The sequence below is a fragment of the Phocoena sinus genome, chromosome 14, assembly GCF_008692025.1.
Source record: "Phocoena sinus isolate mPhoSin1 chromosome 14, mPhoSin1.pri, whole genome shotgun sequence".
In the NCBI taxonomy this organism is placed as follows: domain Eukaryota; kingdom Metazoa; phylum Chordata; class Mammalia; order Artiodactyla; family Phocoenidae; genus Phocoena; species Phocoena sinus.
The window spans coordinates 15,784,759-15,812,227 of NC_045776.1; the positions used below are offsets into that span (position 1 = coordinate 15,784,759).

Consider the following 27,469-nt stretch of genomic DNA (forward strand, 5'->3'; position numbering starts at 1 on the left):
CGGCCCCCCAGCCGGGGCACAGTGAAGACTACACTGCCAGTGGGTCTGGTCACATGACCTGTACTGGCCAATGGTATGTGTTGCATGTCACAGCCAGAATATAAGGGCATGTGATTCTCTAGTCTTTTTTCCCTACTGCAGGGGCACCTATGTTGAGATGATGGGGGTGAAAGAAACAGTCTTGATCGCTGAGTCACTGGAAGGAAAGCTGCCCCAGAGAACTGCTCACACCTGTAACAAACTCTGCATGGGCAAGAAATAAGCATTTCTCATACAAATTGATGGGCTCTAGGGGCCTTTACTGCTACCTAGGGTACACCAACGGTTCTCAGAGCGGAGACCTATCAGAGCTGCAAATTATGAGGCTCCATCTCAGACCTACTGCATCAGAAACTGTGGGGGGGATGGAACCCAGAAATAAAGATTTTAACCAGCCCTCCCCCTGGGGATTCAGATGCACAGTCAAGTTTGGAGAGCCACCAGCTAGATTACAGTGCCAAATCAAAGGGCATTCACTTCCCTGATGTGAATGCTATCTCTGCAGCCACAAAGGATGGTGGTCTTAAGATGGGCAGACAAAGGTGGAATGTTTTTTCATGTAAGATAACTAAACCCTATCTTCTCCACATGGTATCAGGGTGCTCGATTTTTTAAAACCTAAATGAAACGTCTGTGTTTACTGGTTAAGATTTACCTTGGGAAATCCCCGCCCCCGTTTCTTTCCCTACAGTCAAAAGTCATTGATAGTAATATTGGGTAATATCTGGTCCAAAATGGAAGCTTTCTCTCCAACAGAGCAATGAATGGTGAGCCAGCTATAAACTCAACGTCTCATCAGGCCCTTTTGTGCGATCCTACACAAAGCAGTACTGAGTGACTCTGTCAAAGGTTGTGCAAAACCCACTTACTCTCCATCTCTGGTGTTACTCCACTACCACCAAGTACCCTGGTAAACGGAAGAAAATAAAACTTACCTGGAACTACCTGTAGTTAGGATTCACCACATTCTTTTTCCTGGTGCTCAGAACCAAGCTACTCGACAACCTGTTCTCTGAAATGGTTGGGCTCCGTAAGGCCAGAGAAAGAATTCAAACCCAAGTCTGTCAGGCTCTGAAAGCCCAGGCTCCTCCCAATTTCCAGACACAGAACTGGACCACATCTATGCCCCGAGAGAACCTCAGAAAGTCTCATAAGGTCCATTTTGATGGCATCTGAGTCCCAGAATTCAGTAAATGCAAATCTGCTTTAGGATCTTTCTATTTAAAAGTTAATAATGGTCCCTTGATGGGTAGGGGTACCTGGCAGCAAATGAGAAAATGGCTACAGTTATCATAGATCACTGAGTAATTCTCAAGATAGGAACAAGTACAGACAACTTTCACTTTTTTGTTTACCATCAGGTGCCTTAAATTCTAGATTTATTTGATCTGTGAGAATGACCTCAGACACTACCTCATTGAGGGGATCCTAATTTGAGGTCCCTAGGACACCCCTAGAGCAACCAAGAGAGTATCTCAGGAGGTACGTGAGCCCCGAAAATTGTATATAAAATTCTGTGTATTTGTACATTTATCTGGGAGAAGGCTCACAGCTTGGATGAGATCACTGGATTAATAATACTGAAAAGCTCATCTTTCTGATTTTATATTTGAGAATAGTTCAAGTTCCTTGTTGAACCGGCTTAAAGCTTCTGTAAATGATACAAGAAGCTGAAACACTTGATAAGTGGCTGGATTTCAGGCACTGGAATACAGGCAAGAAACCAAAGCTATAAACAGAGATTTGGAAGTTATCTGCACATATATTGATATATATGAGAAGTGAAGCTGTGAGGATACCTGAAACTTCCCAGAGAGAGAATTACCAGGAGAAAACGCAGGAGAGAGTGTACTGTTCCACACTTAAGAGTAGAAAATGCTTTTAGGAAGAACTGTCAGTAGGGTGAAATACTGCAGTGGGTCAGGGACGTACAGACGGAGAAATGACCACCTGCCTCAACAAGGAGGTCACGAGTGAGGCGGGTCTGGTGACGGAGCCCGCAGTGGTCAGCTGAGGAGCACAGGGGGTGGAAATGTGCGGACGGCAGGATGCCTGCTGGCTGTCCGAAGGCAGGAGAGAGAAAATAAGGGGACAGGAGATCTGAGGTTTGGGGACAGGAGGGAAGAAGGAAAGAGTGGGAACAGACACAAGGACGTCTGTAGGTGGGGTGTGGAAGCAGAGGGCCCAGTCTGACTCAGCGCAGAGAACTCGCACTTTGGTTTCTGACTCAAGTTCAACACTCTTTTCATTTCAAAACAGCTTAGAAAGACGTGTCTTTCCTTGCCTCCCCACCTCCCTTTGGTTCTTTCAGGAGGCCCGAGTGAACAGAATTGAAGCTGTAATCTAATCTGATGTGCCTCACTCCAAAAGGCAGAGTCTCAACTTCTTCAAAGCTAATCCTAAAATCCTGCTAAGCTAAACATTTCCTCGGTGACGAGCGGCGCCCCGAACGTCAGGGCTCACACCGCGTGACGGCGCACATGCGCGCACGGCCGGCTGTGGTCCCACAGGAAGGTGTGACATTTCATCCCACCAACTCTTTCAACGAGCTGTCTCTTCATGTTATATTCTAGACCCAATAATTGTCAGACGTGCAAGATAAAGATATTTTTTTAAAAAAAGGAAAGAAAATAATTCTGAAAGGTTCCAAGTTGGTTACAGAAATCTCAAATGTATAAGAAATGAAGGGTTCGGACTACCAGATAATTATTACCGTCTGCTCTTGTTTCAACATTTGTTAAATCCAGTTTGGATGCCAAGAAAAGAAGACTTTTCCTAGAATCATCACACTGGGCTCTGAAAGAACTACAGGTCGTGTATTTATATACTAGGTTTATTAAGTATTGCTGCAAAAGAACTACCAAATATTTAGCACGAATATTCTAAGCTGCTACAGCCCATGAGGGGAGCCTAAGGTTGAGACAGTTAAATGTGCTATGTGCTTGCTGCTAGAGCCATTTATATTCTCTAAGTAACTAATTCTTACATGAGGAGATACTGAATTAAGTGTAGCTAGACAAAATATAATAAAAAAAACATCTTTTTGCCATCTGTGATCATTGTGATCAACGCTCAAAGGCAAGTTTACATTGTTTGGATGGCAGGAAGGCCAAACATGCCAGCTTCATGAGTACCTCAAATAAACAGCATAAGTTAGAATACAAAAGTAATGCTTTTAATTAATTCGTAAATGCTATAGAAACAGACTTTTCAAGGATCTAGTATATACTAATCACAAACCAATTCTTATGCACTTTTTACACAGGTTCCCCAAGAATAACTATTTGGTTTTATTGGCTTAAATTAAAGCAATAAGATGGTTTCTTTAGAAGTACAGTGTCATCCGAACCAAAAGTAGGACAAGCTGGTATTAGGTGCCTCAGGACGTGAAACAGAAATACAGCAATGATGACGTATTCCCATCTAAAAAATTCAACCTGAATCTAATCCAATTTCTAGGAATTATGGGATAAAGAGAAACAAACAATGTCAAAAGGAAGCAATTACCTAAGTCCAGAAATGTGAGGGACAACTACAAGACAGATAACCCAATTTTTCCAACATATACAGCACATTAAAAAAGAAAACAAAATGGAAGAAGGAATGCTAGAGAATAAGAGATTTAAGTTATACAACAACCAAATGCAAAGCAGACTCTTTGGATCCTAACTGGAACAAACCAACTTTGAGACAATGAGAGTAATATTAAAAAATAATCTTGCTAGTTAATTTATTAAGTCTAATAACGGGCATTAAAAAAAATCCGTAATAGTTAGAGATGTATACTTATTATTTTAAAAGAAAAAGTATGCACACTCAGATTTTTCAGAGATTTTGAGTTACAGAGCTTCTCCTGGATGGTTTATGGCTGAGGTCCTCCTCCTATCACCAAACTCAGGAGAGAATCACAGAAGTCAGACAAATGTTACAAACAGTTTTCAAAACACCCACTTTCTTTCTCTCCTCCTTTCTCCTTTGTTTGTCATAGAGCGAACAGGCAAATTCAAATGTTTTTAACCTTGGTTTATCATGGTTCTCCGTTTCCTCAGCTATAAACACGGCTGTGGTGGATAACTCCCTGCTGGCCCCGGGGAGCACAAGTGAAGGCGTTATCAGCAAAATCACACAAGATTATAAGGACTTGGAGAGTCCTTTTTTTAAAAATTCTTTCGGCCACGGCACGCGGCATGTGGGATCTTAGCTCCCTCATCAGGGATCGAACCTGTGCCCCCTGCAATGGAAGTGCGAAGTCTTAACCACTGGAACACCAGGGAAATCCCAGAGAGTCCATTTTATAGATTAAGAAACTGAGGCTCAGAGATAATGAGTGATTTTAGAGGTCATCCTAGTAATTACCGGCAGAGCCAAGCGAGCACCCACGTCTTGGAGTGTCCTCCTTACACCGACAGGGAGGATTTCACTCGTCACTTACCTTCCCATGCTCCTTCCTCACGTGGGAAATGTAAACATCTCTTTGCGTGAATAACCGGTCACACTCCCAACACGTCCACCCAGGACTGGCCACTTTCTTGGGTTCCAAAGATTTTTTCACGGGTGATGGGGATTTCTTTTCCAATTTCTCTTTCCCGTTCACGGATCTGGTGTCCTCTTTGTTTTGATTTGCTGAATTTTGAGTTGTAGGCTTAATGCTCAAAGGCAAGTTTATACCCAAGTTTGGAGGCCCTTCAATACTTTTCAATGTTCCATGCATAGACTATGTTATAAAAAAAAAAAAAGATATCTTTCACAAGTCACACCACTAAAAGAAAGCACATGTGGACTATCTTACTACATTATAGACATTTCAGTACGATTTTATTTTCACTCAGAAATATTTCTTAATATAGCAAGATGAAAACCTAAGCAAGATATACACATAAAAAGAAATAAAGGAGTATTAACTTTTACAGTTGCTCTAAGTTATGCATTTCTTGTTCCAAGTAATTTTTAAAAGCTTATTTGCTTGTGCCATTTTAAAATTTGAAAAGAAAGACTTCTGTATTGAGTCCAAATCATTCCTGGCACTCTGTCATCCCCCAATGTACCAGAGTGAGTCCTCTCTACCACAGACCACTTCTGGTGAAGAACATTTTACTTTCACATCTATCCAAAAATGTTTAAATAGGCTAATATACTGGTAGGGGTTCAAAACCCTTAGCTAACCAACTTTAACAAACACCTGAGACCAATGTGTTAATAGCAAACCTTTCTCCCTCCCTTGAATGTCTTTCACATTCTTGAAATACTTCTTACAGTTTGGGTTTTTGCTGGGGGGATTTTTGGTAATTTTAATCTCTACCCCTATCCCAATCCATCCCTTCTTACTGATAGCACCCAGACATGTGAACTATACACAGTAGATACTCAAAAAGCCTTTCTAAATTGCCTGTTTATTATCATTAACATAGTAGCCTCCATAGCCTCAACTTAAACTCACAGGATTTCAAATTCCACTGGCGTAAAACTAGTGCAATTTGATCCTGAAGACCTCACTTTGGTTTTTGTTTTGTTTGTGTTCTAGAAGCCTGGAGTCCAAAAAGAGAAAGCAAGCAAATATGTCTGTGCTTCAATTTACAATTCATCTCTGGATGGGGCTGTCTCAGGGTCCTCCGAGTTCCTGAATCTTCAGAAAGACAACAGGACACGTCCTAACTCGTGTTAGCACGGCTAGCCCTGGGCCACAGAGACTCACACTGGCACAGACCTCAGCTCCCTACTCTGAGTATTCAGGTAAGAAGCTGTTCCTCTGGCGAACTCACCAGCATACTTTCTCAAGGCAGGCTCTTCTCTAAATTGTACCAAGAATTAACCAACCTTCTTCAATACTGTCTCACCCCAGCGGGAAAAATGGGGCTTCTATAATTTCCTCATGAGCAGAGGTTATAGGTCTCCCCAGACAATCGTTAAACTGGGCTGTGAAAAGGGCCTGGGCTGAATGTCTAATGTGCCTTTGCAAAGAGAAAATCTGGGGAGAGATGTCATTACTTGACACCAAAAACTGTGCATTTGCTTCTTTTCCACCATGCAGTGCAGAGGCCTCTGTGTTTAAATGGTCCTTTTCAAAACAGAAGCCAAATTTTTACATTTTTAACCACTTAAAACCCAAAGAAAACAAACCCCAAATCTTCTGATATACTTTTCATAAGGTTCTAGGCAAATGCACTTTTACTAACTAAAAAGTTGAAGAGAGGGTAAAGTATCAAAGTATTCTAAGATAGGCTTATGCTATAGAAACTCCAGAAAGGCGGCAAAAAAGTGCCGCTGTGACCACAGAGCAATGGAATGTGTGCAAAAATGAGAATTTCTGATTTATTCATTTTGTTTTTGTATTTTAAGTAAAAATAAAATTATTTTTTAAGGATGAATGTCTTTTTTAAATAAAAGAAATACAACTTAATTCTTCTGGAATTAATGCTTCCTTAGCTCCTGCAACAATAAAAAACCTGAATGGGGCTTCCCTGGTGGCGCAGTGGTTGAGAGTCCGCCTGCCGATGCAGGGGACACGGGTTCGCGCCCAGGTCCGGGAAGATCCCACGTGCCGCGGAGCGGCTGGGCCCGTGAGCCATGGCCGCTGAGCCTGCGCGTCCGGAGCCTGTGCTCCACAACGGGAGAGGCCACAACAGTGAGAGGCCCGCGTACCACACACACAAAAAAACAAACAAAAAAAACCCTGAATGACTATAACTTGAAGGTTTACTTTAAATGTAGATGCCAACATGGAGCACAGGGGTCCCACACAGTGAATAAGTCCACACTGTGGTGGAACAAAGAAATTATACAAATTGGATTAAATTGGGCAAATAAAAGTCTACCTCTAAATAAATATGTATGTAGAGAAACAGGGTTCCTGGGCTCCTTTCTCTTAATTTCTTCCTCATGAAAAACTGAACAGCGCTGGTATTAGACAATGTAAATAAATTCACAAGCTAGATATATACATACATGTAAAAAACAAAAACAGGGTGCCCCTAAAACTATCTTTATCCTTACCCAGCCCCAAACACATAAAGGCAGGATGATATTTTCGAACATACAGAACATACTTGAAATAAGAACATAAGTGAGCGTTCCCACTGTTTTTGTACCATGGAGTCTCGTGAAGGTTCAGATGAATAAAAACAATTCTCTCCTCCTTGGGGCCACAGGGTTTTAGCAGTCTTCTTCAGTCTCTATTTCTTGGAACCTTGTATTCCTCCAAATTCAGTATTAACACAAGGAAGACCCTAACCACAAAGTCGGATGACCCCACTTCCAGATGTAACATGAGCTCCAGAAAGCAAATACTTTAAAAGCCTCTTAAGAAGCAACTTTTCTTCTTTTCCTCGCACCCCACCCAACCCGCATATCGTACATGTAAAATATCTGGGTCTGATTCCAATGTCCCTGTGTTTTTATTAGCAGTATGTAGTTTCTCCCGATCATTCATTAAATATTTATTGTCAAGATAATTTTGTAATTTTAGTAAGAATCTTTAAAACATCTTAAGAGGATTTTATTGTACTTAAAGTGAGAATGAGGAAACACTTCTCCCATGCATTTTATTCGTCCTAGTAATGCCACGCCGTCACTACCTTCACCTGGCTTCTAGTGAGTGGCCTCTCTGAGAGGTTTTAGGCAGTTATGCTCATATACATTCAACACGGGAACTTTCAAGAATTAAGAGTCCATTCATTTAACTAACATGAGGTTAGAATAATTTAGGGACTTGGTTTGCTCTTTAAACTGACCTTTTCTGTATAATACATTTAAAAACAGAAAAACTAAGAGAAAGAGAGATTGCGTTTATGTAATACGGGGTCTGTTGTTTCTCTTTTTAAAAAGGAAGTCACTTTAATCTCTGAGAGCCAATGGATATTATCTCCTAATGACACAGGAATCAAACTGCTTAACCTCTCACAGTGGACAGTTAAGAGGCTAGGACTAAGCTCTGTCCTTAGTGAGCTTAAAAGGCTATAAAGAGATTTAGGTGCCCCTTTTGGGGACTGGAGAGTGGGTCGTCCAAACTGGACATTTATTCATTTCATTAACTGAACACCCAGCAGGTGCCAGATACTGTGCTGTATCCTGGACATTTCACTGTCAGTTTACATGGAAACCTGATTAAAAAAAAAAAAAAGACTACAAGATCCAGGGCATCAATTATAATGCAAACTTAACTGCTTAAGTAATTTCAAGGGAAAATCTTCATTTTTCTAAACACACCAGTATTTATACAAATTAACATAATTCATCAGAGTCCCTGTCTATTTCTAAATCCTACATAACACCAAGTTCTCAAAAAAGTAAACTTCACAGCCTTCATTTTCACATATGGGGGGAAAAAAAAACCCTAAAGCTTGATTATTCTTTTAAAGTCAGGGCATGCATTTGTTACTTTGCTTTGATTTTTTCATGGTATGCAGACCAGGGCTCGGGAATAAAAAGCATCCCTCAGTTAAGTGAACTCGTGATGACAGCATGTTGTAAACTGCTCATTACCAACGACCAGCGTCCATCCCTTCCTTCGACAGAGCACATGCTTTACCGTAATCTGAAGCTCAGCCTTGATTTATGACCAATGAATGGATCTGCGGTTCATTTAAAGGACGTTAAGAGATGCGCACACACCTTGATATGGTCCATCATGAGTTGCTTCTGTGCGTACAAGAGAGAACAGTCTGGACACTTGAAAACAGACACCTTCTGGTTTTCGATGTGTTGGTCAAAGTGGCGATACAGCAGGGTTTGCAGGGTAAATACAGTGTCACACATGGAACACTTATATATTATTCTAAAACAGAAGAGGTGCAGGGAAATGTCAGTCAGCCCTCATCCCTCAGGCCAAAGGAACCACTACTTCACATCCAAGAATTCAGGAGGCAGAAGCAGCAAGAACAAACACACACAATAAAAAGAATAGAGCAGTTTAGCTTTGAAACAAACTTTCGAAGGCAGCTGGCATCACTGGAGTGCAGCTCAACTTAACATTTTGGGTATAGAGGCACTGGACCACATTTGCTTAGAAATCATTGTACTACCCACAGATCTACAACTGACACGTTTTTACAAGGTCGTTACTCGTAAGCTACTTTAACACAGAGCAAAAGCATCCTTGATTTTTTTTTTTTTTTTAATATTTTTAAAGATCAGACAAGGAACACAGCCTGATGGTGGTACCCTAACTTGAGAGAATTTGACTGATGAACTAAGCAGGCCCACACATCTTGGATGCCTTGAACACACTGTTACTTGTTCCAGGTTTTCTTTCAGAGTTAGTAGTAATTTTACACTTGAACATCACTATTTCTGTACCTGTTCTTAACAATGAAAGCCCTGCACCAGGAAGCAATTATGCATGAAAATAAAGATGCATACAAGAAAATCCACAAATCAAATGCTGCTTCAACACCTGAGTGTCTACTGTGCTCTAAATGGTTTAAAACACTCACTAACCACTACAAACCACTTCCCTACCTAATATGTTACTAGCAAGCAGCCTCCTGAAGTTAACTCAGCAGCTCTGAACCTTCTGGACATAATTCCTTTATCCATCCACACTTTCCTCTGGCCGTCAGGAGAGAGTCCTCCCCGCTGCCAACCTTTGCCCCCAGGGATTTGCTGAGTCACTGGTGAGCGCGTCTGCCCACAGGAGGTCACCCTTTCCCAACAGGGTCGTCCTGGGCCTTAAGGGAGGCCCTAGGGACACCTGTGTTTCCTCTGAAAAACCAGGATCACCATAACAAAGAATCCCAAAGAGCAGCTTAGGAAAATGGCAGAGAAACACTGACCAAAGGTGTGAGCCACATGAGAAAGAAAGAGCTGAGGCTGTTTGCTATTTCACCAGAAAAGCTGAAAAAAAGGAATGGCTTTCTTCTTGAGACCACTTGTCTCCTCGTAGGGTCTTCTTAAGAGACCACTTCTCACGTACCTTTGGACCTCACTCTCTATTTCTAATACCTGAAAATTATAGATTTAACTTGTTTTCTCTTTTTCCACATGAAATTTATAAATTTAATTGGCGTGAGTGACGTGTTTTTAGAAGGTCCTGACATGTCAGTTACCCTGGCACAGAGCACAAGCACCCTTGATGGGAAAAAGGGTTTTTTTTTTTTAAGATCAGACAAGGTTTACAGGATTTCAGCATTCAGCCCAAAGGTGGTACATTAATGATGTGTCACCCTTAAGTCTACCAGATGCGACGAAGACGTGCATCTCCTCACTGTCTGAAATAGCTTAGAGCTGGAAATAACCCAAACGTCTAGTAATATAAGTAGTTAAATAAGAACAATAACACATGAATTTTTTAAAATTATGATGCGGACATACACCAATGACATGGAATGATCTTCATGCAAATTAAAAAACAGGTAACAAGACAGTATGCGGGATACGACCACATTTGTTTAAAGGGTATAGAAAAGAAACAGATGGTATATAACTATCATCATCTCTGCTGGATGGCAATTTTTTATTGTTTTGCTTGCTTATATTTCCTAATTTTTCTGTAATTAGCAGAATAGCCTCAAGAAAAGTACTAAGACTTACTAGCTAGGCTAAGTATCTTCTCAGGACTCTATTCTTACACTTTCAGAAATAACTCTTTCATGAAAAAGGGCACGGCTTGTTTATTTCATGCTACATTCCTTTCAGGTTTTATTTGTTTTGCTTTGTTGCCTTCTACTGAACTGCAAAGAAAGTCTAAGACAGGACATAATCTATTTACTTCAGCATTTTTCTGAGGAACAGGTTTTTGGTGTAATACTGGAATACACCCTACAAACCACTAACAAATAACCAGGGGGAGGGACTTCCCTGGTGGTCCAGTGGTTAAGAATCCTCCTTCCAATGCAGGGGACGCGGGTTCGATCCCTGGTCCGGGAACTAAGATCCCACATGCCGCGGAGCAGCTAAGCCCTCGCGCTGCAACAAAGAGCCCGCGTGCCGCAACAAAAGATCCCACATACCACAAGGAAGATCCCACATGCCACAACTAAGACCCGATGCAGCCAAATAAAAAAAATTTTTTTTAAATTAGCTATCCTTAAAAAAAAAAAAACCAAGGGGAAATGGTGAGCTCACGGTGCAGAAATCTGGCCGCTGCCAACTGGACTAGATGATGGAGAGTAACATCCCTAGAAGGACAGGTAGGCAGTGAGCATCCTCGATGGGGTTTGATGAGGAGATTCCTGCCTGAGTATGTATCCTGAGTCCAACTATGAGACAGCGGGGCCGGGCCGGGAAGGAGGGTCATCTCAGAACACAAGACCGGTATCCTCCGCTGGATGAGGGGGAAAGACTGAGCAACTGCTCCAGATGGAAGCACGCTGATGGGACAGGACAATTAAACGCAAAATGTGCTCCTGGACTAGATTTTGTACCAGAAAGAAAGGGGAAAAAAAGACAGTATCTCAACAACTGGAGAAATTTTCATGGGATCTATGAACTGGTTGGTAACGTAATCCACGCTGGTTCCTGGGTGGGAGGCTAGATGGTAGTAATGATATACATGAGTGTCCTCTTGGGGAGGAGAGGCAGAACACACTCAAATATTTATGTCATGATGCCCCATTATTCCTAAATAGGAGACAGGGAGAGATACAGAAGAAAATGAAAGGATGAAACAAATGTCAGAAATGCTAACAACTGGGGGATATGGGTGAAGGGGACGCACGAGTTCTCCACAGTGCTCTTTCAACTTTTCTGTAAGATAGAAACGATTAAAAAATTAAAAACTGGGGGCTTCCCTGGTGGCGCAGTGGTTGAGAGTCCGCCTGCTGATGCAGGGGACGTGGGTTTGTGCCCCGGTCCAGGAAGATCCCACATGCCACGGAGCGGCTGGGCCCGTGAGCCACTGAGCCTGCGCGTCCGGAGCCTGTGCTCCGCAACGGGAGAGGCCACAACAGTTAGAGGCCCACGTACCGGGGGGGAAAAAAAATTAAAATCTGGTGCTAATGTCAAAAAAGAAAAGTCCAAATAAGGGTACCACGAACTTCACAGACATAGTGATAGGCCGTGACCACAGAGCAGACTCTCCAACTATTGCTACAGTGCAGGAAAGAACCACAGGGCGACTGGCAGGCAGTGAGGAGGGAGGGCTTCTGTTCAAGACAAGGAGACCAGGACTTCCCTGGTGGCGCAGTGGTTAAGAATCTGCCTGTCGAGGCAGGGGAGAAGGGTTCGAGCCCTGGTCCGGGAAGATCCCACATGCTGCGGGGCTACTAAGCCTGTGCGCCACAACTACTGAGCCTGCACTCTAGAGCCCGCGAGCCACAACTGCTGAGCCTGCGCACCTAGAGCCCGTGCTCCGCAACAAGAGAAGCCACTGCAAGGAGAAGCCCGCTCACTGCAACGAAGAGTAGCCCCAGCTCGACGCAACCAGAGAAAGCCCACGTGCAGCAATGAAGACCCAACGTAGCCCAAAATAAATAAATAAATTAGAAAAAAGACAGGGAGACCAGTGTGCACAAAGGTGGAGTCTACACGGGCACAGCATGCTGGGGACAGTGTGGCTGGATACAGGGGAGGTACTTTGAAAGATGAACCTAAAAGTTTGACTTGACCCAACTGCAAGACTGAGTGAATGGCAGGATAACTGGACTAGAACAAAGGAGGGAGGAGGTGGCTGAAAAACATCTGCAGGGGTGGGGAGGCAGGGGATGGAAGGTAGGGGAAGGAAAATAGGAGGTGGAAAGGAAAAAGTAAATCCAAAAACCCACCCTCAGTCAGGACAGAGTGCTACCCTTGAAACAAATGTAAAAACACATGAGTAAAGGATTCTAAGCTCAGAATTGCTGCCAACTGCCTCCATCACCACTGAGTGAGTACAGCCAGGTACAAGGCACCGTCTGAGTAGGACACGTCCCCACACCCCCATTAGGTGAATCTGCACCACTGGCCCCTCACAGCTGGGACACGGGCTCAGAGATTAGAGAATCTGCTTGATGCTGTGTAAATCCCAGGGCCGTGCTTTAAATTCAGCTTCGTCTGAATCAAAGTCCTCCACCACGCCGCTACTGTAGTTTTGTACCGTTTTATTTCTTAGGAACTTGCTCCAAAACTCCAACTCTTGGGACTTCCCTGGTGGCGCAGTGGTTAAGTCTCTGCACTCCCAATGCAGGGGGCCTGGGTTGGATCCCTGGTCAGGGAACTAGATCCCATGTGCCGCAACTAAGAGTTCACATGCCACAACTGAGGAGCATGCTCGCCACAACTAAGGAAATGGCGAGCCGCAACTAAGGAGCCTGCCTGGCGCAACCAAATAAATAAATCTTTTTTTAAAAAAAGGGAAGAAAGAAAAGAAAAGAAACTGAGACATAAAAAATTAAACAACTTGCCAGTAAATGGCAGAGCAAATAATGTGGATTCAGGGCCCATATTCAATCACATAGCAATCAGCTGAGCACTCATGATAGGAGACCCAGGAGTGTCATGGATGAGGGCACTCAGACTCTTTAAAAAAACAAAATGAAACAAAAAAAAGAACAACTCCGTCTCATACAATTCTTCACTTTGAAGTCCTCACTGCTCTATTTATATACATTTAGATGAGGCAAATGGAAGGAAGGGAAAAGCACCCAAAGAAACGGCTGGTTAATCAGACGTCGAGGAAGATATAAAAACAGTCACAAGACTGTATCACCATAAAATCTAGTAGTGGACATTCAAAATGATCTTAAATTACCCAGAAAAGATTAAAGGGTGTTCAAAGTTCCCTTTGACACAGCAGGGAAACATGCCTGACCACACACTGGAAAACAAAGCACTAGAATGTTACCTGCACATAATAATCACTACATAAACATCTGTGAAATAAAAATCTTATGTTGTGCTTTTCAAGTTGAGGTGCTGGGACTCTTCATGGGTGTATTTTCAGACTTCCATATATTCTCTAAAGGAAACGGGAGGTGGGATTTTTATACTGATCTTTAAAAATTAACGTAAATCATCTGCATAATTTTGAGTCATTTGCATAAAACCAGCTAACCAAAGACTGCTGGGAGATTTCATGCCTGACGTTCTACTGGTGTGGGAGCTACTTATTTACGTGGGGCTATAACTTTAACAGAACAGAGATCTAATGTCGAACGAAAGCTTCTGGGTCAAATGTAGGCCAAGCAGCTCCCAGCATGGCACAGGGAGCCAGGCTTTATAGAGTGTGCATAGGGAAAGGCGGCACCTGTAGTACAGGGTGACGAGCACAGGGCCCGCGGAGCAGCATCTGCTGCTGTAGTGAGGTCTTGACTCATTACCCTGAATTAATGCTGTTAGCTGTGCTCACTGGTCTGGGAGTTTTGTTGTGTTTTACTTGTAAATTTGTTTTAGTTTTATAGTTTAAGACTCAATCGTTAATGCCTATCTTTGGGCTTGCACCTGTTAAAAAACCACTGTAGTAGAGAAAAGTTTTTAAGAAAATACTGGAATGATTTTTTTCCTATACATTCTCAAATTTGAGGAATACTGTTTTAGTTTACTTTAATCGTTTGCTATGCTGTATTCCCAGGTAACAACTACTGTTCCAGATTTCATGCACATTCCAGTGAATAAAGTTTTATTTACTTGAATAAAAAAACCAAGTCAAAAACTATATTCACCGGGGGGTTGTCGGGGGAGAGAGTAGGGGGTAGGGCAGACTATGCTATTGTCCGAAAGGCTGATGACCAGGAACACTGAAGGCTGTTTAACTGACGTTTCACTAATGTCTGTCTTTGGAGACAAGACACCAAGTCGTATGTGGATCCCCTAATTTGTAATGTGCTTCATTTTGAAGATCTACAAAGATCAGAGTGAAGGTCCTATTAGAATAAAATTCCATTTTCTCATAGTTTTTTAGTAAACAGAGTCACTTCTATCGTGTTTAGCCAATGACATTTCCCCCAAACTAAATGTTACATGAAAGCCAGACATACATAATATGGCATATCCACATATCTTCCTCCAATGCTTCCTTGATTATAGAGTTTTAGACAAAACACACCAATAGGTTTGAGGCAGCAAATCTAGCCTCACATAATTATCAAATTCCACACTGCCGCAAACAACACAGGAAGAAAGTGAACATCAGGCCGGGCATCTGATCCAGGGCTGTGTGCACATCCAGGGACCAAGGAAGCAGGGAAGGTGCCGAGGCTACGGGCTCTCCGTGTGCCAGAGAGAGGGGCCACGTGCCGTGCATTTTAAAGACCTCACCCTGCTTTATCCTCACACAAACCCGGGGACAGAAGCATGACCCTCACTTTACAGGGGTCAGTGCCGGCCCAAGGTCACTCAGCTGGTGGGTGGCAGCAGGATTCTGACCCCAGCGCCCTCACTGCCTCGTCTTTGCGAAGCTGGCCACCACTGCAGGCGGGCAGCCCGTAACTGCCTGCTGAAACACAAACTCAATGAGGCAAACACTGACAAAATTAAGAGCGAAATCAAGCAAAAAATGAAATTTACTTTTTACTAATCAAGGATTTACATCAGCTATGAAGTTAAATGCAGGAACTAGTGTCTTAAGTAGACTTCATCTTATAAATGTTACTGTGAAAAGTGTTTAAGAAACAATGAAAATTGAAAGAGGACAGTTTTTTACAGTCTTCCAAGAACGTATTAAAATCATCTTAAGAAAAAGAACAAAATCATCTTAAGAAAAAGAACAAAAGTGATAAACATTCACTTGTTTAGCAGAAACTGATGACAAGAGCATAAATAGCAAGTGACATTTTAGGGCAAAGAGTTCCCCCTGGACAGTACTGAAAGGTTTAGGGAGTTATGAGCTATACTTCGTAGAGCATCAAAATCTGCACAGTGGCATAATTTTTCATATCTTAAATTATATCCCACAGAACTACCACCTCTTCTAAATTACTAATAAAGGAGTGGGGTAAAAGGCGAAAGGCAGCATGACTTACTTTGGCTCTCCTATCTTGATGCCAGGATGCTGCGTGTAGGCATGAGAATGTGTACTTGGGGCAGACTTAAACGCCATTGGACAAATAGGACACTTGTAGAAGACTTCACAGTGAGAACCTTGAATGTGAGACTTCAGTGCGGCCACATCAGAGTACACAACATTGCAATGCACACATCTGTTAGAAAATAAACACACAGTCGTTAGCACGAGACCACTAAACATGTATAACTTAACTGGGTAAAACTGGGTAAAATGAACAAATAACGCTTTAAGATTCTTAATAGCTTTTTTAAGCATGTGGGTTTTTTCTGTTTGTAACAGATCAAATTATTTTTATATATTTGAGAAGGAGGATCATGAAGAAGAAAAATAAAACTCCAATGGACTATTCTTTGAGCATCTTCTAAGTTTCTAAGAATGAACATCCAGACGCCAGGCTGTGGTGAGACCAATGGACCATGGGGCCATGTCAAGGCCAGCAGCACAGCAAGACCCTACGACTGCTGGCTTTGAGAGGACCCCTGCACGCTGGATTCTGAGGTTCCCACCCATCCCCAATGGAAGAAAGCTTTGCTATCTAATCCTATATGCCATCGATAGAGAGACCCAGAGGAATGAATGAGTACTGGCTCCAAAGCCACAGCCACTGTGTCCTGACCACACGGAGGCACTGAACGTCCTGGAGGCTACAGAGAAGGTCAACCACCTAGCATGTTTGTCTCCTGGAAATTCAATTTAAGTACACTTACATTTGTTTAACAAATGATGTGAAAGATAAACCGTCTGAAAAACTAACCTCCCTATGTAAATTGCCTCTCTATCTAACCTCTTCTTGAATTTCTAATAATTTGATGATTAGCTCACTCCTCACTCAAATCTAGTCCTACAGAAACAAACTTTAGGGCTTCCCTGGTGGCGCAGTGGTTGAGAGTCCGCCTCAGGGGACACGGGTTCGTGCCCCGGTCTGGGAAGATCCCACATGCCGCGGAGCGGCTGGGCCCGTGAGCCATGGCCGCTGAGCCTGCGCGGCCACAACAGTGAGAGGCCCGTGTACCGCCAAAAAAAAAAAAACAAACTTTAGAACTTGGAGACACTTCCCCCAGCCTCACCTTTCTCACACAAGGACGCCCAGCACCCCTTAACAGTCCACCCATCTATCACCTAGTCGTCCTTCTTTGTTCACACCTGAAAATTATTTGAGAGTGGTCTCTCTGTCGGCCCTCGAGGGTCTGCAGGGGCAGACCTTTCACACACCCGGCAGACGTGTCCTGGGTGTGAATGTGAGGGCTGACCTGGGGGAGGAAGACTGCAGTTGGGGCTGCCTTCCAGGGGCAGCGCTCGATGGCGCTGACACCTATGACACTTCTGTTCTTAGAACCTCCCTCCAAATTCAAGGAGCAGCTTCCAGAGTCGTACAGGAGTGACACACTCTAAATTGCATGTGCTCTATAAAGCCTCCCATGTTAAGCTTTGCGGGCATTTCATAAACATCACAATTAATGCCTTAGCATTTTAAATGACGTACGGCAGCATACACGTTAAAAGCACTGAATATAGGAGAATAAATACAGAATGCTCTCCTCTGTCCGATCTACTGGACCTACTGTTTTAGGCAATAAAGCCACCCAAGCACACTGCAACAATTCTGAGTTAACTAGAACCTGGGTTTTCTTGAACAGGTTACTGATCCTCTCTGGGCTGGTCTCTCATTTGTTAAATGAGAAGAGTTGGAATAGATAATTTTTTAGTCCTTCCCAACCCTAGAAGCCAGTAATTCCTATGAAAGAGGAAGATAACACAAAACAAAAACAGATGGGTTACTAACTATTAAACAAAAGAATCTGCTACATTCGTGAATCATAAAGTATTTTCCCCATCAAGAGTAGAAAGGTGTATTCAAAGGGCAAAACACCAAGGAAGGGTTGTTTCTCTGAAGTCGCCTGGAGAGGAAGATTTAATCTCTAAGAAAACAAGCAGGAGGTTAGAGAACCTACAAGCTGATAAAGGAGGTGGCTAAGGCTTGGTCCGAAGAGCCTCATGGAGGCCGAGGGAAAGCCCCCCTCCCCTTACTTAATGTGAGGAAAGAAAGGAGAAAAATTTAAAAGAACTTGAAAGAAAGTTGTAAAATATCTGCCTACAAGTGGAAGAAAAGAGGCCAATATGGAACACAAATAAGACAGAAAAATAGAAGGAGAATCTGAAGGGTTCATACAGCATCCTAATGTTACTAAAAACCCAGTCTATTAATAAATATTTAATATAGCTGAAGCCCTGTGTGTTCTGGGTACCAATTAAGTTTCTCTTCATTAAAAAAAAAATTTTTACAGTATACAATCCTATAATTTCCCCTTCCTAGATGCAGATCTAGTGGCTCAAGAAGCAGAAAAATTCAGAGAGATAAATGACTTTTACCAAATCAACCAGAAGCTAGAAATGACCCCCTCAATATCTGGGAGATGCAGTATATGATCAGGAAGAGAGTAAACAAGGCACCAAACCAAGAAGAGGCTGGGATCCTGACAAAGTCAGGCTGGGAGCCATGCTAGAGATGCTCCTCGGCTAAAAATGAAATAAAAAAGTTTTTTAATTGGAAAAACTGTAAAGCCAAAGAAGGAGGGGAAAATGTACAAGGTCAAGGGGCTGCTAAACCCCAGACAAGTAGTAGACTGGACCATTATTTGAAACAACAGGAAAAAAAACTCAGGTCGAATTCTGTTCTATTACCTAAAGAGGTAAACATGAACTAAACTTCAGAATGTACATAGTGTTTTTTATAGCTCTTGTAACCTCTCAAATGCAAGAAAAAAAGTCTATACTAAACACAGAAATTTTAGTAAAAATTCAAAGTGCCAAATTTAAGCAACTCTGTGAATGAGGGGGGAAAAAAAAGAAAAGAAAAGCAAGGGATGGTCTTTTCCAAGTTGAGTTAATTACTTTTAGCTTGCCGGCAGAGCTTTTGTTTTAATTTAGAAAAGATACCAGGAATAGAGCTTCCCTGGTGGCGCAGTAGTTGAGAGTCTGCCTGCTGATGCAGGGGACACGGGTTTGTGCCCCGGTCCGGGAAGATCTCACATGCCACGGAGCGGCTGGGCCCGTGAGCCATGGCCTCTGAGCCTGTGCGTCCGGAGCCTGTGCTCCGCAACGGGAAAGGCCACGACAGTGAGAGGCCCGCGTACCGCAAAAAAAAAAAAAAAAAAAGATACCAGGAATACCTGGCATTATAGGAGTCTTACTTCCTTTATTCATTCCAACTTAAGTTCACTTTCATTATATTAGAAAAATCAACTATAAATATCTGAGGAAATTGGCATCCGTTAAAAGAACTGCACTTGTAGTTTTATATTAAATAAAGAATCCAGTAATAAGAGTTTCAAAACATGGGATAAGAACCAAAGTATCACTGTGTATGAATTCTGTGGAATCAAAGGCACCTGCAATGTGGAACATTCCTCTTAAGCACTTAGCATGCTTTTGGATTATCCTGTTTTACTCTGTAACATGCCCACAGAGATGGAGGCAAACATCACACCAATTTTACAGGCAGGGCACCAAGGCACAAAGAACACATGAATTACCACACAATGAGGAGCCTAACTGGTACAAAAACCCTGGTTTCTAAATTTCCAAACCAAAGGTTTTCTACTAGGGTGGTTGCCAATCCATTAAATATCTGTGCATCACAGGTTTGGAGGCATGAGATAAAAATGTGAAATAAGTCTTACTGTTAGAAAAATAGACTGAACCACCTAGAAATTGGTGATGCCATAACGTAAATTTAACTGAAATAAAAATTTTAAATCATACCAACTGGCCTTCATTTTTATAAAACATCATATCTGTATCACAACTAAAAGAAAAAAAATAATTGTATATTAAGTCTAACATTAACAATACCAGGTGAACAAATGTTCAAGTTTAAGATAAATACACAATACAGTAATACCTCTATTAACAAAGACACTGTATATCAATGACGTGTTTTCCTGGTGGACCTTCACTGGATCAAAATGTACAGGAATAAAATGTTTCTAAAAGGTACAGGAATGCATTTCAGAACGTCACAAAGTGGAGGATCAAGTTCAAATGCATCACCGCTCAATACTAAACTAACATTTAGATTTGTCAGATGTTGTAAAAGACTAAACTAACATTAGCCTTGTCAGATGTTGTAAAAGACACATCTGAGAATATTAGGGGGCAGTGAAAGGGGTCACGGTGAAGATGTGCAGAGATGAGGGAGAAGCCTGGACTCGGGTAATGGAGAAGAAGGAATAAAGGAAGGTGATCTGGGGTGGAAGGCTATTCCGCAACGAGCGGTGGCAGGAAAGGACACACACCCAATCCTTTAACAAGACAAGATAAAAGTAAGGGACCATCCATACCCGTTTTGTTTTGATGAGAGCAAGTATTCAGAGGTACAGAAATGCACTGCATTCTTGCAGGGCTTAAAATGCAGAGAGTGTGACAACAGAAGTATGCTAGAAAGGGTGCAGAAAGTATAAAGGCTCTAACAGTCAATCAAAGCCAAACCTTACCACCTGCACACTTTTGCTTAGAAGGATGGGTCCCACTGACCCTCGGCTTCGTGTGGACCAGAGTCAATACCACATTACAGGATTCACACAGATCAACTCGACTACAAATGAGCCAGGTTCCCAGAGGATCTGTTAATCGAGGTATCACTGTATGACCCTGAAAACGATGTGCACAGACCACTCAGAACCCCGTGCCCTCCGACGTGAATAAGCTTTATTTGCACGGAAATGAACGATATACTGACCGAAAACCAACTCTCCGCGTGTAGTGCAGACAGTTCTTGGTGACGTGGGTCTGGAAGTGCACCGACCTGCAGATGGCCCCGCACTCGGGGCAGGTGTAGGGAGATTTGTGCTGGTGGATTCTCTGATGAGATGCGTAACTGCACTGGTTAGGAAGCAGCATCTGGCAGACAGTGCAAGTCTTCTAAATAAACCAAAGGGGGAAACAGGGTTGGTCCTACGAAGTATTTTCTAATATGCAAAGAAGCTTGGTTAAACCTCAAAATAAGTATACAGCGGTCATTTCAAATACTACGATAACTGATTTCCAAAGAAAAAGCAAACTTAAAAGTTAAATGGTCAATGTAAAATGTCCCTGTAAAATACAGACAATATGTACTATGTAGTCATGCTCATCCCAAAGTACGATGTAAAGAGACTGTTAGCATTAGGTAGACTTCCAATTTTGTTACGTTTACGTTTTTTTTTTTTTTTTAGTGTGAAGAAGAGGTATCCTTATAAAGTGTGTTAGTAAATCTACTTTAACGTATAATTAACTTTAAAATACAAGTTTATGGGCATCTATCTTGACAGTAGAGTTCCCACAACTCAAAAAAGTTTCTTCAAAATAATAAAAATTAATGAGTGGTCATTAATCCAGCTTTCTTTCTTTCTTTTTTTAATTTTTTTCACTTCAGTTATTTGAGATCTGAAACACAGGAATGCAAAAAGAATGGCCGCAGCAATCAGTTTTTCATTTTTGCACATGAACTGGTTTCTTAAGTGGATGAACTGATCATTATGATTTATGATTAAAACCAACGAACCAAGTTTAGATACATAAATTCAGATATTAAATTGAAACTTCACAGAGCTTAAAATCTAATCACATATAAACTAAAACAGACTGAAATCCTCTTTGGAAAGGGCTCTGCACCATTCACTAACCAGGAAAAACTGGAACACACTACATAGTTTTCACCCCCTTAGACATAAGCACTAAACAAACATGGCATGTTTTTAAAACACAAAAAACTCAAAGTAAATATAAATAGAGAACTCGATTACTTCCATTCCAAAAATAAACCTAACACAGCAGAAGATAAAATGTGTCTGAATACTATCTGGACATTCGTGCCACAGGTATCTACTACTACCTTCTAAAATGTGTAATTTTTATTAAAGTCAGTTAAAGAAAGCCTCAAAATATAGACTCCAGCTAAAACTGAAACAATCTTTTGTACTGACAACAGAATTAAGACATTTTCAAAAGACTTTTTATTCTTTCAGCTATTGCATCAAACAAATTAAGGTTTAAACTTCTGAGGAACCTAAACTAAGAAAAATCAGAAACTCACTTGAAAACTCTTGGTTCTCTCCTGAAAGGCCTAAAATACAAATTTTATCCCGTAAAATGTTTATTGCAGTCACAAAATAAGAACATTACAGGCAGCTATGATGAGGCTAAGCATCATTTAAAAATAGCATTCCTTTTCTAGTAACTCATATTCCAAAGCCACAGCCACGAAAACCAAGCAACAGATGCATTAATTGTAAGATCCTGGTGACACCTACATTATCACAGGTAGTCTGTTTCTTTGAACGAAGGTCTTCTATTCGCTGTTACCACACCGTCATTCATCCCAGGCAGTGAATGATAATGTCTGAATTTCCACAGACATCTCAGAATGTCTTGCACTTACTTAGGAATAAAACCAGTGTTTCCTACACTCAAGTCAAAACATTTTATGTTTACCATATGTATTGAGCCCATTTCCACTCTAAGCCAAGTGGTGAACTAGGTCCTTTAAACAGATAAACTTCGACACATCACCTCACCTGATTCTCATAATAACCTATGAAGTGGATAATATTATCTCCAGTTTACAGATGAGGAAATGAGGTTTAGAGAAGTTAAGAAACTTGCCAAGACCTCACAGCTATGAGGTGGAAGAACCAGGATTTGAACTGGGCTCTGAATAATTAATTCCAAGGCCAAGGGAGGAGTAGGGTGGGGGTCCACAAGGAATAAACAAGCAAAAACGCGCCCCCCCCCCGCCCCGCCCCCCCCACCCCCCCCACCCCCCGCCGCCGGGCAAATGCACGTGAAGGACAGAGGACCGCTGTCAGGGTTATAGGCCATCCCCCATCCCACCTCCGCAGCTTCTTCTCAGAGAGTGATATGGTTCTACCACTTTTATTATAGGGAGAGACAGCAACAAAAATAAAAACAGGAGACCTAAAAAGGAGACAAAGTATGTGCTCCCTAAAAGCTGAAGAGAAGTTTCACATGATCTCTCATCAAGACATGTTAACAAACACCCTTCACGATACACATAAAATTCACAATGAATTACTTAAACACGCTCCCCTACTGGATGCCTGTATGTTTGTAACACACGTAGCTATAAAAATAGTTATGGACCAGTTGGTTGGTGGGTGAAAGGGCTCTGTTACTTGCAGGTCAACTAAAATAAGTATCAAAATTATTCAAGAAGAGGTTTTGTTAATTAAAGTGCCCTTTACGACAGAAATGTCTGACTGCAAAGACTATGAAAAATGCTTTAGAGTAACAAGGTCACCCAATTACCAACCTTTCAATAGCGACCTCTCTCACACCAGTCCTTGGAGAGGGGACGCATTCCCTTCACACTGCACTGTGCGGCGGGGCGCTCCCTGTGGCCCCACGGCTCTGTGAGAGCAGGCGGCAGCCTCTGCCCTCCCTCCACCACTGATGAGCTACAGGAATCTGCACTCAGCCATTTCCATGGGCTGAGGCGCCTCACCCACTGTAGGTACAGAAAGAAGTACAGGCGAGGGTGGGAGCCAGAGTGGGCTACAGCCCCAAATCACAGTGCTTCCATATTGCTGAAATGGGAGAATTCAGTCCCTGGGAAATCACATCAGATTAAGCTCTACTCTTTAGTTTGCACACACGGAGGCATGTGAATTTGTACGCAGACTCCGTGCTGACTCCCACGTTTCCGTTTACCTGCTCCCACTCCATTCCATCTTGAGAACAAGCAAGCTGTCTGGACTGCAGACGTTCTCTTCCTGGATACTTGTGTACTAGCAATCGTTCTAGGGTTTACCTAATTGCTCTCCCTCCAGTTTTATCCACCGCCCCTCTTTTAGATAATGTGTCCTCTCTGCTTCCTGAGACAATGGTGACGGATCTTCACAGCACGGAGAAGCAGATGCCATTAGCTTCTCTGGGATACTGGGAATTCACAGTAATGACACATGTCCTCTGGATCTGGGGAGATACATTTGAGGATGGGGGCAGGCCAGGATTTCTCTGTGGTCTGCAAGAATCTGACTGTCCTTTTTTCATTACTTTAAATCAAAGAAACAAAAATGTATGTTAAAACTCTAACTCTCTACTATACAAGCTGAGGCTACTTTCGACAGGATAAAGCAGTTTAACGTGACAGTACCTGCCTTCTGAACAGAAAACAGTGTTATAAAATGCACTTAAATCGTCTCATGTGTCTTTTGACAGTTTATTTATGTCATCTGAAAATGGAAAACGTTTGCAGTACTTAGGTAATAAGCGGTTAATTTCTAGTCTGGGGCAGACTCATTTGCTCAGAGAACTGCTACTTTTTAAAGCAAAACATTGTTTTTCAGTACTCAGGTAACATGAGAAAGCTGAAAATAAAGCTGAAAAGCAATCACACTCATACTTGACAGCTACCTGCATTGCACCCTCCTCTGCCCAATCCTGGCACAGAGCGAAGGCTAGGCCTCCAACGCAGGCTGTGAGGAAGGGGGTACACTGGGGCCCTGGTAAGGATTCAGATAGCCCTAGGGCTCGGCACCCTCTCTGTATACAGGAGGAATTATCTGAGTAACAAGGAAAACAATTCTATGTGTTTCAACTCATGTTTTAGGGAGAAGAGTAGCAAGGGAAAAGATGAGGAAGGCTCGGGAAATGTGAGTAAATATAGCATCTACTCATGCTTAAATTTCAAACAGACCAAAAGCCTGTGACAGCATGAAACCCACTGATCCAGAGGTCGAAACACTGTCAACTTAACAGTCAGCCCAGATGCTAAGTACACTGCTTCTGCCTCATTGACAGCAGTTCTGTAATTTTCCATCTACAGTATAATTACCTAATAATAATAATAATAATAAAGGTATACCAGTTTGTTTTCTGGCTCTCACTTTCACCCAGTTTCACAATGAGAACACAGACAAAGCACTGCATTTCAGATCTCAGTTAAATGGAAGTAACACAAAGCAAGCCCTGTAGCAGAAATAGCTGTATACACCATTGTATACACCACTGTACACACCATTGTATACACCATTGTATACACCATTGTTCCCAGTGCTAGCTGTTGGTGCTGGTTTTGTCCCCAAGTCATTCTGCACTAAAAATCCCTAATAAAAGTTGACAGTGAAATGAGCAAATTCGCAGAAAGCAGTATGGTCCACACATATAATCCACTCAGATGACAATCGCTCAAGAAGACAGATATATTAAGAGTTGATAACATTAAACCATCAACTGGGACAGGACTAGCCTGACCAAAATTAATAGTAAACATTTAGGAGAGCAGGGCCAAAAACCAAGCTGATAATGGTGTTTGGGGGTGGGCGTGGGAACTGAGGCGGCCCCACGGCCCCCAGAAGCAGCTGCTGGAGCAGAGTACGTCTAGAAATGAGACCTGGGGGAGGCTGCTCGGGATAATTTAATACACCTGGTATGTTCTAGTAATGGTGCCCATAAACTCCCTGAACCTGAACTGAATCAGCAACCCCCCAAAATAAGGACCGTGGCAGATAAGTCACCTTCACCTGCACCCTTGAAGCTAATCTGAATGTAACCCCAGGGTCCATTCTCAGAAGACTCCTATGGTCCCTGCAACTATAAAGTTCTATGCTTCTACATCTTAGGTTACCAGCATCAGAAACCAGAAAGAATAACTAGCAATAAAGAAATCTTGCCTCGGGTTCTGAGCTGGCCACTGATTGGGCATTTGTCTCTTCAACTGTAAAATAAAAGAGTTGAGCAAAGGACCTATGACATCCTCTGATTCTACGGCTGATACAGATTCTACGGGAAGAAAACTCATCTTACCAATTCGGAGGTTATAATACGCACTTCCAGTCTGTACTTGGCTAAGTTTAGTTGTGGTTTTACCAAGAGGGGAAGCAACAACATTCCAATAAGTTTAATTTTCAATTATTAAAACTACAGTTGGCAGCTCTTAACTACTTCATGGAGAGGAGGGAAACTTCTCTAGCCCCTCCACCCACTCCTTTCCTCAGTGTGCCCCAAGGCAGGAATTATTAATGGGATAGGGTGGAACATAAACCGCCAACCAGGGCAGTTATACCGGGGTTAGAAGTCGATGTCCACGTGCTCCACTTTTATTGCACCGCTTGGTTCAGGGCGGCTGGGAAGGGCATGATCCACCCCAGGGCGGCTGGGAAGGGCATGATCCACCCCAGATGCTCCATCGCACCCCCCACTCCTCGGGGCTTGCTCCTCGGCAGGGTAAGCAGATGGAGGCAGGGCAGACTAACCTGGGCCCGAGCATGCCTGGGGTCCTGGCTCAGATTCAGGCTCGGGGAAGGAAGGGTGAAGAGGGCTTCCAGCTAAACCACAGATTCCCACCCGGCTCTCCACAGAGACCTGCGTGCGGGTTTGCTGAGCACAGGGCCAGCGAATGATAAAGCAGCACTCTGAGTCCCTGAGTCCATCATTCCCTTGTATAGACTGGCCACAGAGTATCTTTAAGAGAAGGAGTAACTGACAAGGCAGAATTCAGCAAATGCCACCCAAACCTTACTTTATCCCATGACATGCTGGCAAACCTCCAGAGCCTGAGCACGTATGCACGGGGTGACGGTGAGAGGAGGTTTTGCACAGACAGCCACAGCTGGTGTCGAAAGAAAAAGAAATCCTTTACCGGGTTCAAACAAGCACCCCTGGACCAACGCGGAAAAGGAGGCTTTCAAACCATAAACAGGGGTAAAAATATAAATGGGGAGAAAATGAAAGATAAAAAGAGAAGGGAGATGGTGCCTGCACTAAACCAAGAAGTCATTCTCAACAGAAAGGCTGAGGTCTTAAGAGGCTGGGTTCAACACATATGAAAGGGAGAAGAAGAGACGCTCACTCCTGACAGCTGTCACAGATAGGCCAAGATGGAGGTGACCTCACTGAGCAGGGGACATGCCTCAGGCTCAAAGAGGAGAGGAGTCCACGGTCAAGTGGAATGCTGTCCTCCCAGGCAGCCTGACTCCAAAAAGCGACTGAGAACCACAGGCCGGAGGCCTCAGGCAGAGCCCAGTGATGTAACTACACACTCTCTCCTGGAAGACGAAACAGCTGTATTTGAAAAAATAGAGTGAAACTTCCACTTCAAGGGAAATGGAATAGAAGTACCTCTCTCTATTCCTTCCACTAAGTACAACTAACACTCCTGGGCATTATATATACAACAAACATAATGAGGCTCTGAAAGGCAGAGAGAAGGCAGGATGGCTAGGCACCTCAGGTCCCTAGTGATGAGTTCTCGGGTTCTTTTTGCCTCACGGATCCCAGATTTGGAGCTGAGGAAACGGGGAACCGAGAAACGCCAAGGGGCACAGACAAAAAAATCCCCAACAAAAGCCTGCTATCTTTAGCCAAAGGACCCAGAAAGGGGAAGCCTAGCAAAAGACACAATTACTGCTCTACTCCAGCCAAACACCCCAGGAAGCACTGTGCCCTCACCCATAGCACGCCAAGCCCAGGTGGAGCCCAGACCTCCGCTCCTGAGGCTGTAATAAGGTGTCCTAATAC

The 27,469-nt window shown here is 42.8% G+C and overlaps 1 protein-coding gene across 4 annotated transcripts in view; it reads right to left on the reverse strand.

Annotated features, from left to right (window-relative positions):
* The window catches only part of ZNF532 (zinc finger protein 532), a 135,939-nt gene that overhangs the window by 50,163 nt on the left and 58,307 nt on the right, over window positions 1–27,469 (reverse strand). For all 4 annotated transcript variants that reach the window (XM_032603089.1, XM_032603088.1, XM_032603090.1 and 1 more), the window contains 4 exons: window positions 20,691–20,872; window positions 15,909–16,085; window positions 8,647–8,809; window positions 4,472–4,753 (listed from right to left, as the gene is read on the reverse strand). In XM_032603089.1, coding sequence (XP_032458980.1) covers window positions 4,472–4,753; window positions 8,647–8,809; window positions 15,909–16,085; window positions 20,691–20,872 — 804 coding nt within the window. The remainder of the gene's footprint in view (window positions 1–4,471; window positions 4,754–8,646; window positions 8,810–15,908; window positions 16,086–20,690; window positions 20,873–27,469) is intronic.